This window comes from Salvia splendens, chromosome 4 (assembly GCF_004379255.2).
Source record: "Salvia splendens isolate huo1 chromosome 4, SspV2, whole genome shotgun sequence".
NCBI lineage: Eukaryota > Viridiplantae > Streptophyta > Magnoliopsida > Lamiales > Lamiaceae > Salvia > Salvia splendens.
The window spans coordinates 31,465,586-31,479,121 of NC_056035.1; the positions used below are offsets into that span (position 1 = coordinate 31,465,586).

Here is a 13,536-nt window from a genome sequence, read left to right on the forward strand (position 1 = left end):
ATAATAATAATAATAATAATTTTTCACTTTTACTTTATTTTAGCTACTTTATTCATTTTCTACTCTAGTTTCTCTGCTCTTTTTTATCTATTAGTACTATCTTTTTATCTATCTACTTAACAAATTAAATACTTATCCATTTCTTAAATTTCATACTGAAAAGTTCCGTTTCAACTATGGAGGAACAGAAAGAGTACTATATAGTGTTTTAATTTATAATTACTTTTTTTTATTTTTGGTGTTTGTTGAGTTTATGTGCACGTTTTTATTTTCCCTTTTTACATATACTATATCTTAACACGATGTGATATTTGCATATGAACAACAAATAAATTTCCTAAGAGCATCCGCATTAGCGGACATCGGGGCGGACGTCCGCTATTGTGTCATGGACGACGGACGCGGACGTCCCTTGCAGACGAGAGGTCGTCTGCGGCTATTGTGGCGATACGACAGACAACGGGGCGGACGTCCCAAAAATTTGATTTTTTTTTGTTTTTTTTAAAAAAACTCTATATATACGGCTCGTTGAACTTCAATTCATTCGCACCACTTGTAGTATCAAGTTTCTCTTCTTTCTCTCTACGTTTCTATCGACAGATCCAAAATGGCTAGTGGTAATGGTAGTGGTGCAGGTGGTAGTGGTGGGGATGCTGCTGACACAATGCAGCAAGTATTTCAGGTTCAGAGAGGATGCGAGTGGTAGACCCGGTCACACGCCTATACAGAAGTGCACTGCCACAATCAGGCAGCTGGCATACAGAGGCGCGACCGACATGTTCGACGAGTGCCTCCACATCCGCGAGACGACTGTCCGCGAGTGTGTGAAGTATTTTCGTCAGGGCGTCGTTGTTGAGATATACGGGGAAAGGTATCTTTGGAAGCCTACCCCCGAAGACAGCCAGGCTCTGATGGATATGCACGAGAATCAGCACGGGTTTCCAGGAATGTTGGGCAGCATGGATTGTATGCATTGGGAGTGGAAGAACTGCCCCGCCGCTTGGAAAGGGTTGTACACTACTGGCTTTAAAAGCAAGAATCCAACGATGATCCTCGAAACCGTAACTGACTACCGGCTATGGATTTGGCATGCGTATTTTGGAGTAGCCGGGTCGAACAACGACATCAACGCCCTAAATTTGTCGCCCCTTTTCAACGAGCAGTGCATGGGCGTTGGTCCGGCCGTCAGTTTCGTCGCCAACGACAACCAGCACGATATGAGCTACTATTTGGCGGATGGGATACATGCTAGTTGGCCCGTCTTTGTGAAGACGATCAGATGTCCAACAGATGAAAAGAAGGTCTACTTTGCGGGTCAACAGGAGGAGGCGCGCAAGTATGTGGAGCGGGCCTTTGGTGTGCTACAGGCTCGATGGGCGGCAGTGAAGGGTCCAACACGGTTGTGGTATCCCGAGTGCAGCGCTGATGTCATGTACGCATGTATTATCATGCACAACATGATTGTCCAAAATGAAGGTCCAGCGCTGACTGATTGGACCAATGATGATGTTGATGCTGTCGGTCCAAGCCACGACGTGGCCACCGCCAATGTACGAATGGGGATACCTCATGGGAACGCCGATCGGGTCCGTGCATTTTCTGACATGCGCCAACAAGAAGCTCATATTCGACTCCAGAATGATATAATTGAAGAGTTGTGGGCGCGGAGCGGTGCACGTTGAACAATGTATTTAATTATGTATTTTTTATTTAATTATGTATGTTTTTTATAAATAAAATTGTTGCATTTTCTCCGTATTCGTGTCGAAATTTTAATTCCGTAAAATTACATATTTGTGAATTTGTGAATTTTGATTATTGGAATGTCCGTCGGGGTGTACTTAGGGATGTCCACTATTGTGCTGTGGGATGTCTTTATGATGTGGCAGGAGGTGTTTTGGGATGTTCGTCGATATGTCCGCCGGGACATCCGTCCCTACTGTGGATGTTCTAAGAATTATTCCTGTGGTTAAAACTTTGGAACCAAAAAACTCAATTCACAATAATTTGAGGAAAACAAAGAATTGGAACATACGATAAATAAGTGTAGTGAAGAGAAAACTCTATTTGCCTCTTTTCTTCCTTAATTTTTCATTCTCACTTTTAATAAAGGAAAAAAAAGTAAGAGAGATAAATTGAATATTTTAATAGAAAAGAGAATATATTACAGTTAATAGACTTCTGAACATATTTAATGTCGTAGATCAAAATTGATACCTCTAACAAATTTTGCTGACCAAAAAATTTCATTTATAAATGAAAAAGTTTATAATTGTAGTCATCCCATATCATAATCAGCCAGAGATTATTTTCACTGTAAAATTGTACACTTTTGTTAAATTATGGTGAAAAAAATAATAAGGAAAACGAGGTTGTGATAGGCCGAGAAGATTGATTGCAGAGATATTTTGAAATGGCGGAAGAGATATGCTTTAGATAAAATCCTCAAATAAAATCTCTCGCAGTTTCTCCCTTTCTCCCATCTTAATATTCAAATATAGGAGTATTAATTTATCTGAAAAATATCACGCAATTTCCGTGAAATGGCAACACTATCCAGCTTCAGTTTCAGCTTAATCTCTCCGAATGGAGGCATTTACAGAGATAAATTTCAGAACAATCGGACCAATTGCTTACTGTGCGGTGAGATTTTGCTGAAGAGACGACGGCGGTTGGTTGCCGGAGGGGATTTCGGGAGGTTGAATTCTGTAATTAGGTCTTGTTATAATGGTGAAAGTAATCAGAGCAGCGATGATAGTACTAGTAGTAGCAGCAACGGTGAAAGAGAGAGCAACGACAGTTCGAATTTGGCTACGATGACGCCTGCTGAGAATGATTCCGAGGATAATGTCGATGATCCACCGGCTTCTGCGTCTTCGCGGGTAAGTCAGTTCTTCAAAATTCTATCCTTTACTGTTGCAACCTAAAATCATGATATAATTGAAAACTTTTACTGTGTTATGAAAAATGAACAATGATTAATGTATACGTATTATTAGAATTGTTACCAGTGGTAATAGCTAAGAGAGATTGCAATTAGTAGTAACTTATTGCTGCTTGCTAAATTTCTATACAATTCAAGGTAATATAGATTTATTTACAAAGAAAGCTTCTGATTTAGCACGCTTATGAAGATTGAGTACGAGTTGGGTCGGGAGAGATCTTTATCTCTATTGCAACTTATCAAGTATGGGAACTGCACTCGTTTCATGACTTACATACAGATAACTACAACAAAGCTTCATGAACATGTAAAGCTCTGCAAAGCATGTGAACGAACTACTCCATTGAACTACAAAGAAGTTTAAAGTTGCAAACACGCGTTATAATTAAATGGTTGTGGTGCAAAAATATCCTTTGCCTTGTGAAATTTGTAATTGCGCCCTGACGGCTGAGGGTGCTGCATATAGTTTAGAAGCAAAGGTTAAAAACAAGAACTTGTAGCTAACTTTGCCAAGAATTTGAGATTTTGAGTCGAAATCAACTAAAGCTTCTACCAACTCAACTTGTAATTTTCTCAGGAACCATCATTTACACCTGCCTACAGTAATTTCCAAGTAGACTCTTTTAAATTGATGGAATTGCTCGGCCCAGAAAAAGTTGACCCTTCTGATGTAAAAGTTATCAAGGACAAGCTTTTCGGTTATTCAACATTTTGGGTAACTAGAGAAGAGCCTTTTGGTGATTTTGGAGAAGGCATTCTTTTTCTTGGAAATCTTCGGGGAAAGAGAGAAGACGTTTTCTCAAAACTTCAGACTCAGCTAAAAGAGATAATGGGAGACAAGTACAACCTGTTCATGGTGGAGGAGCCTAATTCTGAAGAGGAAGATCCTCGGGGTGGCCCCCGCGTCAGTTTTGGCCTGCTGCGTAAAGAGGTTTCGGAGCCAGGTCAAACAACACTTTGGCAATATGTGATAGCTTTTCTATTGTTTCTTTTTACTATTGGCTCCTCGGTGGAGCTTGGGATAGCATCTCAGGTATGTTTATCTTTATGGGATTATTTGTTGATTGATGGCTTATGTGAATCTTCATATCATAATGACTAATATATGAACTCTCTCTGCATCAATCTTCGTAATTAGTTCTGGTTTTCACAATGAAGGTAAGTAGACTTCCTCCAGATATAGTGAAATACTTCACAGACCCCGATGCTGTTGAACCACCAGATATGCAGCAGCTGGTTCCATTTGTGGAGTCTGCTTTGCCTCTGTCCTATGGCGTATTGGGGGTTCAGATATTTCATGTAAGTATTACTTTTTCTCCCTCCATGATTACTGAAGTAATTTGTTGGCATTTTCTTAATTTCTACAAGGAATTATTTCCTGCAGGAAGTGGGGCATTTTTTTGCTGCTTTTCCACGGAACGTGAAATTGAGTATTCCATATTTTATTCCAAACATTACTCTTGGTAGTTTTGGTGCGATCACTCAGGTAAGCATATGGCCACAGAGAGGATATCTGGACATAACTGATCCGATTGTTTTAAAGTGCATGTACACTATTGATTTAACTTTTTGGTTATAATTCTGTTTCTACGTTTGGTATATTTCTTCTTTGCGCAAATGTCTTTTTTTTTGTATCCTCATTTGATGTTTTATTGGACTTTGGTGCTTTTACTGGTGTACATACTGCTTTGATCTTCAGAAGGAAGGAGATACCATGACATAGTTATGTAATCGTAATGACAGGATGTTTAAGTTTAGTATTTACAGTGAGAATCCTTAATACGACGGATTATGAGTTGGAGCTGATATTGTACTTACGAAAGTTATGAACTACTCCCTCCGTCCACGAAAAATAGTCCCATCTTTCCATTTCGGAGTGTCCACAAATAATAGTCCCCTCCAAAAATGGAAAGTTTCTCTCAAATTATTAACACTATTCAGTCCACCTTTTCTCTTTCTCTCTACTTTACCAATTTCTCATTAAAACCCATGCCGTCCACCCATGGGACTATTTTTGGTGGGCGGAAGGAGTACTTTAATATGACATGGAAATACTGAGTACTTTGTCAAGAATCTATGAGATCAATTTTACTTTGAATCTTTCTTCAGTTATTTCTTCTGAGATCTATCAAAAGGTGAAGCTATCAATCTGATCTCATTATGCACTTGAAATAGAAGTATGATAAGACTGTTGTTAAGTACCTCTAGTATGTTAATAAACTTTCCAGCGTTCTCAACATGTTCCCATTTTACTCATTTTTTTGACAAGCTGTCATCTAGCAACAGTTTGTCTTTGTGATATCTGCCAATCTGAAATCTAGCAACACTTTTCTCATCATGCCCTCTTTCTTTTGTGCCATCTAGATTATTGTATGGCTTATGTGGTGGTCTTTTCTGCAGTTCAAGTCTATTCTTCCTGATCGGAAAGCAAAAGTAGATATTTCCTTGACGGGACCATTTGCAGGAGCTGCTCTGTCGTTTTCAATGTTTGCTGTTGGGCTGCTGCTTTCATCGAACCCATCTGAGGCAGGAGATATGATTCAGGTTCCAAGCATGCTCTTCCAGGGTTCTTTACTGCTTGGGCTTATAAGCAGAGCTGTTCTAGGTTATACGTAAGTTTTTTTTCACAACTTTGTCCACTATATAGTTCTAGTAAAACTAGAGTGCTGGCAATTACTTGTATTCCTTCAAATTAGAAGACATATTCGATCTTATTTTTGTTTATTTTATTTTATTGTATCTCTGTTGGTGTTGCTTTCTATAACTTTCATCCAGCATGTGTTATTTTCTGTTACCTCGGTTATCAGTTGAATTTTTGTAGTTTCAGCCCCAAGATAAATAGTGACATTTCTCATTTACATCAACAGGACTATGCATGCAGCAACAGTTTCAATTCATCCTCTGGTGATTGCTGGATGGTAATTAGTTTTACGTAGTCCTAGGTTATGTTTTGAAGAGCATGCTTAACAATCAACTCTGTGTTTGTAGGTGTGGGTTGACAACATCAGCCTTTAACTTGCTACCTGTTGGATGTCTCGATGGGGGAAGAGCCATGCAGGTTTAGCAGTTTTCTTATTACGTTAATATTGTCAGTTGAGGTGCAGAATGGAGATAATGACCATTACACACAAAAAAAATTCTAGAACATTGCCTCATTTTGATTACTATGTGAAAATATATTCTGGGTTCTGGTATATACTTTTATACATACTATGATGACTATAGACGGCAAGCACTGCTTGCTCCACATAATGGCTTCAAATGACCATATAATCTACCAAACCTTTCAGTGAACAATCTTCACATATGATAATTTTGTAGACAGAGTTCCAAGTCTTATGGCTCTCATTTGATATGAGTCCTTTAATCTTCCTATTATATCATAAATCTTTCAAATCTCACGAAGGAGTAGTTTATAAATGAAGGTAGTAGCGCTCCAATCTTTTCATTATTGAGCAAAAGCTCCATGCTTAAGAATGACATGACTCGTAAGACATCCAGGAACACACTAACTTATTTATCAGATGGTTTCCTGATCCTACACTTGGGTCTTAAATCCGTTATCCACCCGCTGCATGTGCTAATAACTGTGCACATATTTTCATGTCTTATAGGAGGTTGAAGTTTGGGGTTTGGAACCTTCACATCCTTATTGCTGTACATCTTGATATTTTTTGTCAGGGCGCTTTCGGGAAAAATGCACTAATTGCTTCTGGTTTGGCTACATACAGTCTGCTGGGTTTGGGAGTGGTATGCCTCTACTTTGCCTTCTCAATATTAAGCCAAGTTCATGATCTGGATCTTCTCTTTGCAAAAGATAATTCTATTTTCTGAATTTAATAGTAATGATTTCCTGCCTGATCTGCAAAGCCCATAACCTCACCTAAAAATAGATTGTCATTCTGTTGGTCGGTGATTTTTATTACCTATTACTCTGCATCTCCAACTGATATTTCGTTTTCCTGTCAGCTGGGGGGTCCGTTATCGCTTCCATGGGGATTATACGTGCTGATATGTCAGGTATGCCGAAGCATAATCAATACTTGGAGAATAAAATACATGTTTTTGGATGATATTTGTGAAATGAAGTGGTGATGTTGGGGCAACTAAGGGTGGTAATGAATGATGCAGAGGAACCCAGAAAAACCATGCTTGAACGATGTATCGGAGGTTGGGACTTGGCGAAAGGCGGTGTTTGCTGCTGCAATTTTTCTAGTGGTGATGACACTTCTTCCGGTGTGGGATGAGCTAGCCGAAGAGTTAGGTATAGGGCTTGTAACGTCGTTGTAGCCGCTTCCGCTTGGACTTAGAATACCATTTTTTGGTGGGATATACAGCTACTTTCCTCATATTGGACATGGTATGGTTGATATTTACATTTACCATTACAAATAAATTAGGGCTGGGGAAACGGTTCTCGGTTCTTGGTTAACCGAGAACCGAATCTTATTTTTTTGGTTCTCGGTACCGAGAACCGAAAAAATAAGGTTAAGGTTCGGTCCCGGTTAGTGGGTTTAGGATTTAGGGGTTCTAACCGAGAACCGAAAGGTTAGAACCGAAGAATCAATTAGTGTGTTTAGTTTTGATTTTTTATAGATTCATTTTAATTTCATAAACTCTATCTTTCAAGTTTCAAAGAACTTGATAGAAACAAACTCTATGTCCCTATAATTTGTATGCATTTTAGATAAGAGAATACACAAATCAGAGAGATAACAAATCTCATGACAGCTACTTTGTTTATTAAAATTTAGAACTTAATGTATTAGATAAATATGGAGCATTAGCAAATAACCTAAATATCCCATAATGATATAGGTATATTGACTTATCTTCCTATCTCAGCTAAATTCTCGTAGCACGCTGACACCGTTGCTCACTCCCACACCGTCAACGACGAGGCTGCTGCTTTCTCCTCGTTTCGCTGACACCGATGCTCTCTCCGACGAGGCTGTCGTCCAACTCTCCACATCGATGTTCTCTCATCGGTTCCTTTGGTGGAACCAAAGAACCTGTCTGTTAGGACCGATCGGTTCCTCAAGGAACCGAACCGACAAAGGATGCGGTTCCGGTTCTAGATTTTGGAAAAAATGGGATTTGGTTAACCGACAAATCGGTTCCGACAGAATCCCCACCCCTAAAATAAATGAATCTAAAATCGATGATAGTACTAGTCTTTATTCTATAAGGTCACCTGCAACGCGTCACGCGGGTGGCTAGTAACCCGTCACGCCGGGACGAGACGGTGGCGAGACGCGTTGCAGCGTCCCGTCTCGTCCCCAGCCAGCCGAGCGTCCCATCCCGCCGAGATGGATGGCGAGCCGTCTCGCCACGCGCGACGTGGCGCGCTCCGGCGCCATGCGTGAAGCCCACTCGCCGGCCCGCGAGTGGACATCGTCACGCTGACGCAATAAATCAATTTTTTTTAAAATTCGAATTGAAGAAAAAAAATCAAAAAAAAATCAAAAAACGGTAATATCACCGTTTTTTCGACCGTTTTTTTCTTTTTTCTTTTATTTTTTTACTCTATAAATACTCCTAATTCATCCTCATTTCACACACAAATACACATTTATTCTTCCCAAATCATCTCCATTTCCTCTCCAATTTTCATCTAACCTCTCATCACAAAATGTCCGGCGACGGAAACTCTGGCGGTGACGGCTCCGGCGGGTTTGACATCAACGTGTTCGGCGACTGGGGGGGCATGTACAATGTCCTGGGTGGTGGTTCCGGTTCGTCGACGTCGGGCAGCCAGGGTTCGTCGACGCCGGGGGGGTACCAACCACCCCATTTTGATGTGGATGCATACGCCCGTCCCCCGACCCGAGGTATTCGTAGGGATTATCTCAGATTCGGGAGGATTATTCGGTTGAACCCACTCCGGAAGGAGGCCGGGGCGGTGGAAGTTCCAGGGCGGAGGCGGACGAGCAGGAGGATCTAGGCCGGCATCCGTACAGCCCCAAGGAAACGCTGGCTGTGTACAACGCCTGGATCAGCGTCTTGTACGATCCCATCGTCGGGAATCAACAATCCCGGAAGTGCTTCTGGGAAAAGGTCACCGAGGCCTACCACGAGATTAAGCCGAAGGGGTCCCGCCACCGCACATTTAAGATGCTCTGCGCTCACTTTGACCGAGTCGACAGAGAGGTCAAAAAATTATGCCCCATCTACAAGAGTGAAGCGGCTCATTGCCAAAGCGGAGCCACGGGAGCCGACATTCTGAGGTCGGCTTTGCGAGTCTACTTCGACGACACCGCCCAACAATTCAAACATGTCGATGTTTGGGAGGTCGTCAAAGACGAGGAAATGTGGGCCGGCGGTGTCCGGTCCAGCTCGGGCTCAACCTCGAAGCGCACGAAGCACACGGCGGGTGGCCAATACTCGTCTAGTGAGGGCGGTTCGGGCAGCGCCGCACAAGAGTTTGTCTCGCAGGAGGTTGAGGGCACGGCAGACGATGTCGGGGGGTCCTCCCGTGGGCGCCGTCGGCCGCAAGGGAGAAATGCGGCGAAGGCGGCTAGAGGGAGGAGGGGCCGAGCCGAATCAAGCCAGGCAGGCTCGGGCTCGGGGGCACCCTCGAACTCCCTAATGTCCATGTACATGACCGCCACAATGGCGGACACTTCCTGCATGACGCTTCCCCAATACCAAGCATATCTTGCTGGAATTGAGTTTATGGCAAGACAACTTAGTATTCTGCCTCCAAGTGGCTTCAGTGCACCTCCACCGCCTTCGAGGGATGATTCGCCGGCGGAGTAGTTTTTTTTTATTTTCTATAAAATTGTATTTTAAATTATGTAATTTTTATTTTTTTAGGATTTTAATTATGTGTTTTTTTATTTTGTGAATTTTAGGTTGTATTTTTATTTTATGTTGTAATTTTATTTTATTTAATGAAGTGTGTTTTTTTATTAATTGAATTTGTTGGAAATAAAAATAAAAATAAAAAATGAAAATGAATGAATAGTAATTTAAGAGATGGTTAAGAGACGGATAAGAGAGGGAGGGTTGCAGGTTCTGTACCTTAGTTAAGAGATGGAGTAAAAAGTACAGTGGAGCCCAAGAATAGTAATTTAAGAGACGGTTAAGAGACAAATAAGAGACAGCGTTGCAGATGGTCCTAAATCTTTTTTTTGTGTGCGTTTCGCATTTTGATACTAAAATTTTCTGCTAAGTGATGGGATAAATTATTATGGGTACAGTCTAATTTTTTTTTATATCTATTGACTTACGTGTAGGTACTTATTTCTTGTTTATGGGCCTAACTATTTGATCTCTTCTGAATAAAACGTCTCATTAAAATAACGAAAGTATTTGATGTGTTTTAAATTAAGGACGTATGAAAGTAAAAGACTAATATAAAATCCAAATGAAGGAGGTGAGGTGACCATACAAAATCCAAAGCCTACCTAAACGGGAATTGGTCAATTAATTAGTGGTCAGAAAAGGAAAAAAAACATGAGTTTTACCTAAATAGAAAATTCCTACTAATAAATACTCCACGTTTTCAAAACCTAACCATTCTGATAATTGTCTTCTGAATCTGAAATTTTCATTTACTATATAAATATATAAATGGGTTCCCTTATAAAGTGGAGTATTCTGATTTGGCCATTTCATGTAAATAAATAATCTACCCAGTTGCAGAAAAGATATGGGCGGCCGATCACCGTTTTTGAGTTAAGCAATGATTGGTGGGCTACGCCGCAACAGATGACTAATAATTGTAAACTAAAATTAAAACGAAAGAAAACAATAAATATAAAAGGATTTTATACTAACTACTTTTTATTTGTGGGATGAGAACAATATACATTGGGGCCACTTGGACAGGATGATGCAATCTTGATTGCTCATATTTCACGTGATGATTTGGATTTGAAATCATTAGGGTGTCCACTATAAGGCGGACACGCCCAATAGCCCCGCCTCAGTTTTTGTCCATAGCCCCAAAATTTTGTGTCCGCCACTATGGTGGACACCTCCAATAGCCCCCAAATTTTATAATCAACTTTCATTTTATAATATTTCAAGTAATTATGAACAAATTTATCGGGCTCTTAGTGGATTAGAAGAAGCCGACTATACGAATTAAAAATAAAAATAAAAATAAAAATAAAAATAAAAATAAAAATAAAAATAAAAATAAAAATAAAATACAAATTAAAATTAAAATTAAAATTAAAATTAAAATTAAAATCACACACTACATTGAATCTAGTACAAATCACTACCAAGTTTACATGGAGTGTTTGAATGGTATGAAAATAATGAATGGAGTGGGGTGTATTCATAGGTGAATTGAAGTGTAAAAAAAAAAATTAAAAACCACATGTCCATAGCCGCGGCTAATGTCTACCGCTATAGGCGCCGCTAGGCATGCACAAACCGGCCCGGCCCGCCGGTTAACCGCCGGTTCGGGCCCGCCGGTTCATGAACCGGAATCGGGCCCGGAACCGGCGGTTTGAACCGGCAGGCGGGTTGAAGGGTCGGAAGGGCCGGTTCAGGTTCGGCAATATATTGAACCTTGAAACGGCGGTTCAAAACCGCCGGTTCGAACCGCCGGTTCAAAGGATCGAACAGTGTTTCGTAGGTTAGGGGTTCGTAGGGTTCGCGTAGGGGTTTAGGAACCGCCGGGTTGAGGGGTTAACCGGCGGTTTGTCGAGGTAAACCGGCGGTTCGGGAGTCGGTTTCTGACTGTTCCAGCAACTTTTCAGAGGCTAGGTCGTAGGGTCAGTGTTTAGGCCTGCAAAACCGGTCATAAACCGCCGGTTTTCGGTCAGAAACCGGCGGTTTTCTGACGCAAACCGTGGCGAACCCGCCGGTTTAGGGTTGAACCGCCGGTTTCGGCGGTAAACCGGCGGTTCACGACAGATTTCAAAATTTCAAAAAAAAAAAAATTTCATCCAATTTTACTCCTATAAATACCCTACCCCCACTTCTCCTTCATTATTCCTTGCCCCATTCCTTGAATTTTCGGAATTTCATTCTCAATCTCTATTTCTCTATTCTCTCATCATTCTCTCTAATTGCGCAAGTTTAATTCTACACTTTCTACTCACTACTATATTTGTTGTGCTCATAATTTACCACTTCTTTTATACTTCATACATATTTCATTCCAAGTCCATATTACTTTTCATTTATCAATATATTCAATATGTCTTCTTCTCGTGGTGGATCGGGATGTGGTGATCGGGGCAAGGGAATAGCCCAAGATCAAAGCACTACGCGTCCCTCAAAATCTCGACGACCTAGTCGTCGAGATGTTATGGAAGAGGTTTCCCGATTGGCAGCCGAACGCATGCAAGTAAGTAATGAAAAATTTGTTTTCCAATTCACATGCACAAAATTTCATTAATTTTTTTTTGCGTTCATACTTTTAACTTCTACGTACATAATATTTGTAGATGGAAGAAGATCATAGGACCGCCATGCTACTTGCTGAAATGCAACAAGGTGGGGGTAGGGGAGGTCGTTCCCAACAAGATGAGGAGTTCGACGTTACTATATCGTCGGACTCGGACAACAACGAGGATAGATCGCATTCTCGTATTCCTTCTAGCACCGGCGGAAATGAGGAGATGCCTCCCCCTGCACCCACTAACACGGCAAAAGCTTTGAAATCGGACATTTTTATCAAACACTACAAGAAGGTCCCGGTGGTGATTCCAAGTCCTCACGATCCGAACTCTCAAGAAGAGACTTCGGACTTTCATGTTTACTGCAACTATTGCGATAAAGTGTACAAATGGTCCGCCGGTGGTGAATATGGCACCCTCCGTCGCCATTTAGTGGCAAAGCATCCGGTAGAATGCGGCACTGCCTCTACCCAAAGCCAACTAAACTTCCAACCCGCCGGCTCGGGTTCGTCAGGTGCGCCTCTATTTAAATATGATAAAAAGAATTTTGATGATACAATGACTAGATGGGCGGCTATGAAGCATATGCCCTTTAATGTTTTTTATGACAAAAGTTTTGAGGTTACTATGCAAAGTGGGTTGAATGTAGCAATCAAAAGAATAGGTAGAATGACCGTGCAACGATCTACCGTTCGGCAGTGCTTGGAGAAAAAGGTAGAATTATCACGTTATTTAGTTAACATGGGCCACAGGGTGAACATTTGCTCAGATGTTTGGACGGATTGTTTTAACCGTCATTCATACATGGGTATTACGGTTCACTTTGTGGACAACAGTTGGACTTTGAACAAGCGTTTAATTGGTTTTAGAGAATTTGAAAGTCCACACACCGCACCCGAAATTGCTTCTTTGATTATACAAGTGTTGAATGAGTTTCAGTTATGCAACAAGATATTTTCTATTGGTTTTGATAATGCAACTGCCAACACCGCAAGTATTGCCGATTTGATTGCGGCTTGTACACCGGTAATTGGAGGTAAGTATTTTCATCAAAGATGCATTTGCCATATTTTAAATTTATGTGTACATGATGCGCTTGAATTATGGCAAAAGCATGTTTCTCCTATTAGAAATGCAGTTAGATTAATCCATCAAAAGCCAGCTATTGGCAAAGCATGGAAGAAATATTGCCATCAAAAGAATGTCAGGTACACGAATTTTACTATGGAT

At 40.9% G+C, this 13,536-nt stretch overlaps 1 protein-coding gene across 1 annotated transcript; it reads left to right on the forward strand.

The window, feature by feature from the left end:
• The first annotated feature begins 2,369 nt into the window (after positions 1 to 2,369).
• LOC121799446 (probable zinc metalloprotease EGY1, chloroplastic) lies at positions 2,370 to 7,322 on the forward strand. The gene is made up of 10 exons (XM_042198815.1): positions 2,370 to 2,882; positions 3,522 to 3,977; positions 4,103 to 4,243; positions 4,329 to 4,430; positions 5,345 to 5,556; positions 5,812 to 5,862; positions 5,933 to 6,002; positions 6,626 to 6,694; positions 6,914 to 6,964; positions 7,076 to 7,322. Exons 1-10 carry the CDS (start codon positions 2,544 to 2,546, stop codon positions 7,232 to 7,234), a joined length of 1,650 nt encoding a protein of 549 aa, XP_042054749.1. The 5' UTR covers positions 2,370 to 2,543; the 3' UTR covers positions 7,235 to 7,322.
• Positions 7,323 to 13,536: the final 6,214 nt, after the last annotated feature.

What these genes read in the sequence shown, in the direction of transcription:
- LOC121799446 (XM_042198815.1), top strand. Translation starts at nt 2,544, where the DNA reads ATGGCAACACTATCCAGCTTCAGTTTCAGCTTAATCTCTCCGAATGGA. An exon ending in GTTTTGGTGCGATCACTCAG is followed by an intron (nt 4,431 to 5,344) that starts GTAAGCATATGG and finishes TCTTTTCTGCAG; the next exon opens with TTCAAGTCTATTCTTCCTGA. An exon ending in AGAGCTGTTCTAGGTTATAC is followed by an intron (nt 5,557 to 5,811) that starts GTAAGTTTTTTT and finishes TTACATCAACAG; the next exon opens with GACTATGCATGCAGCAACAG.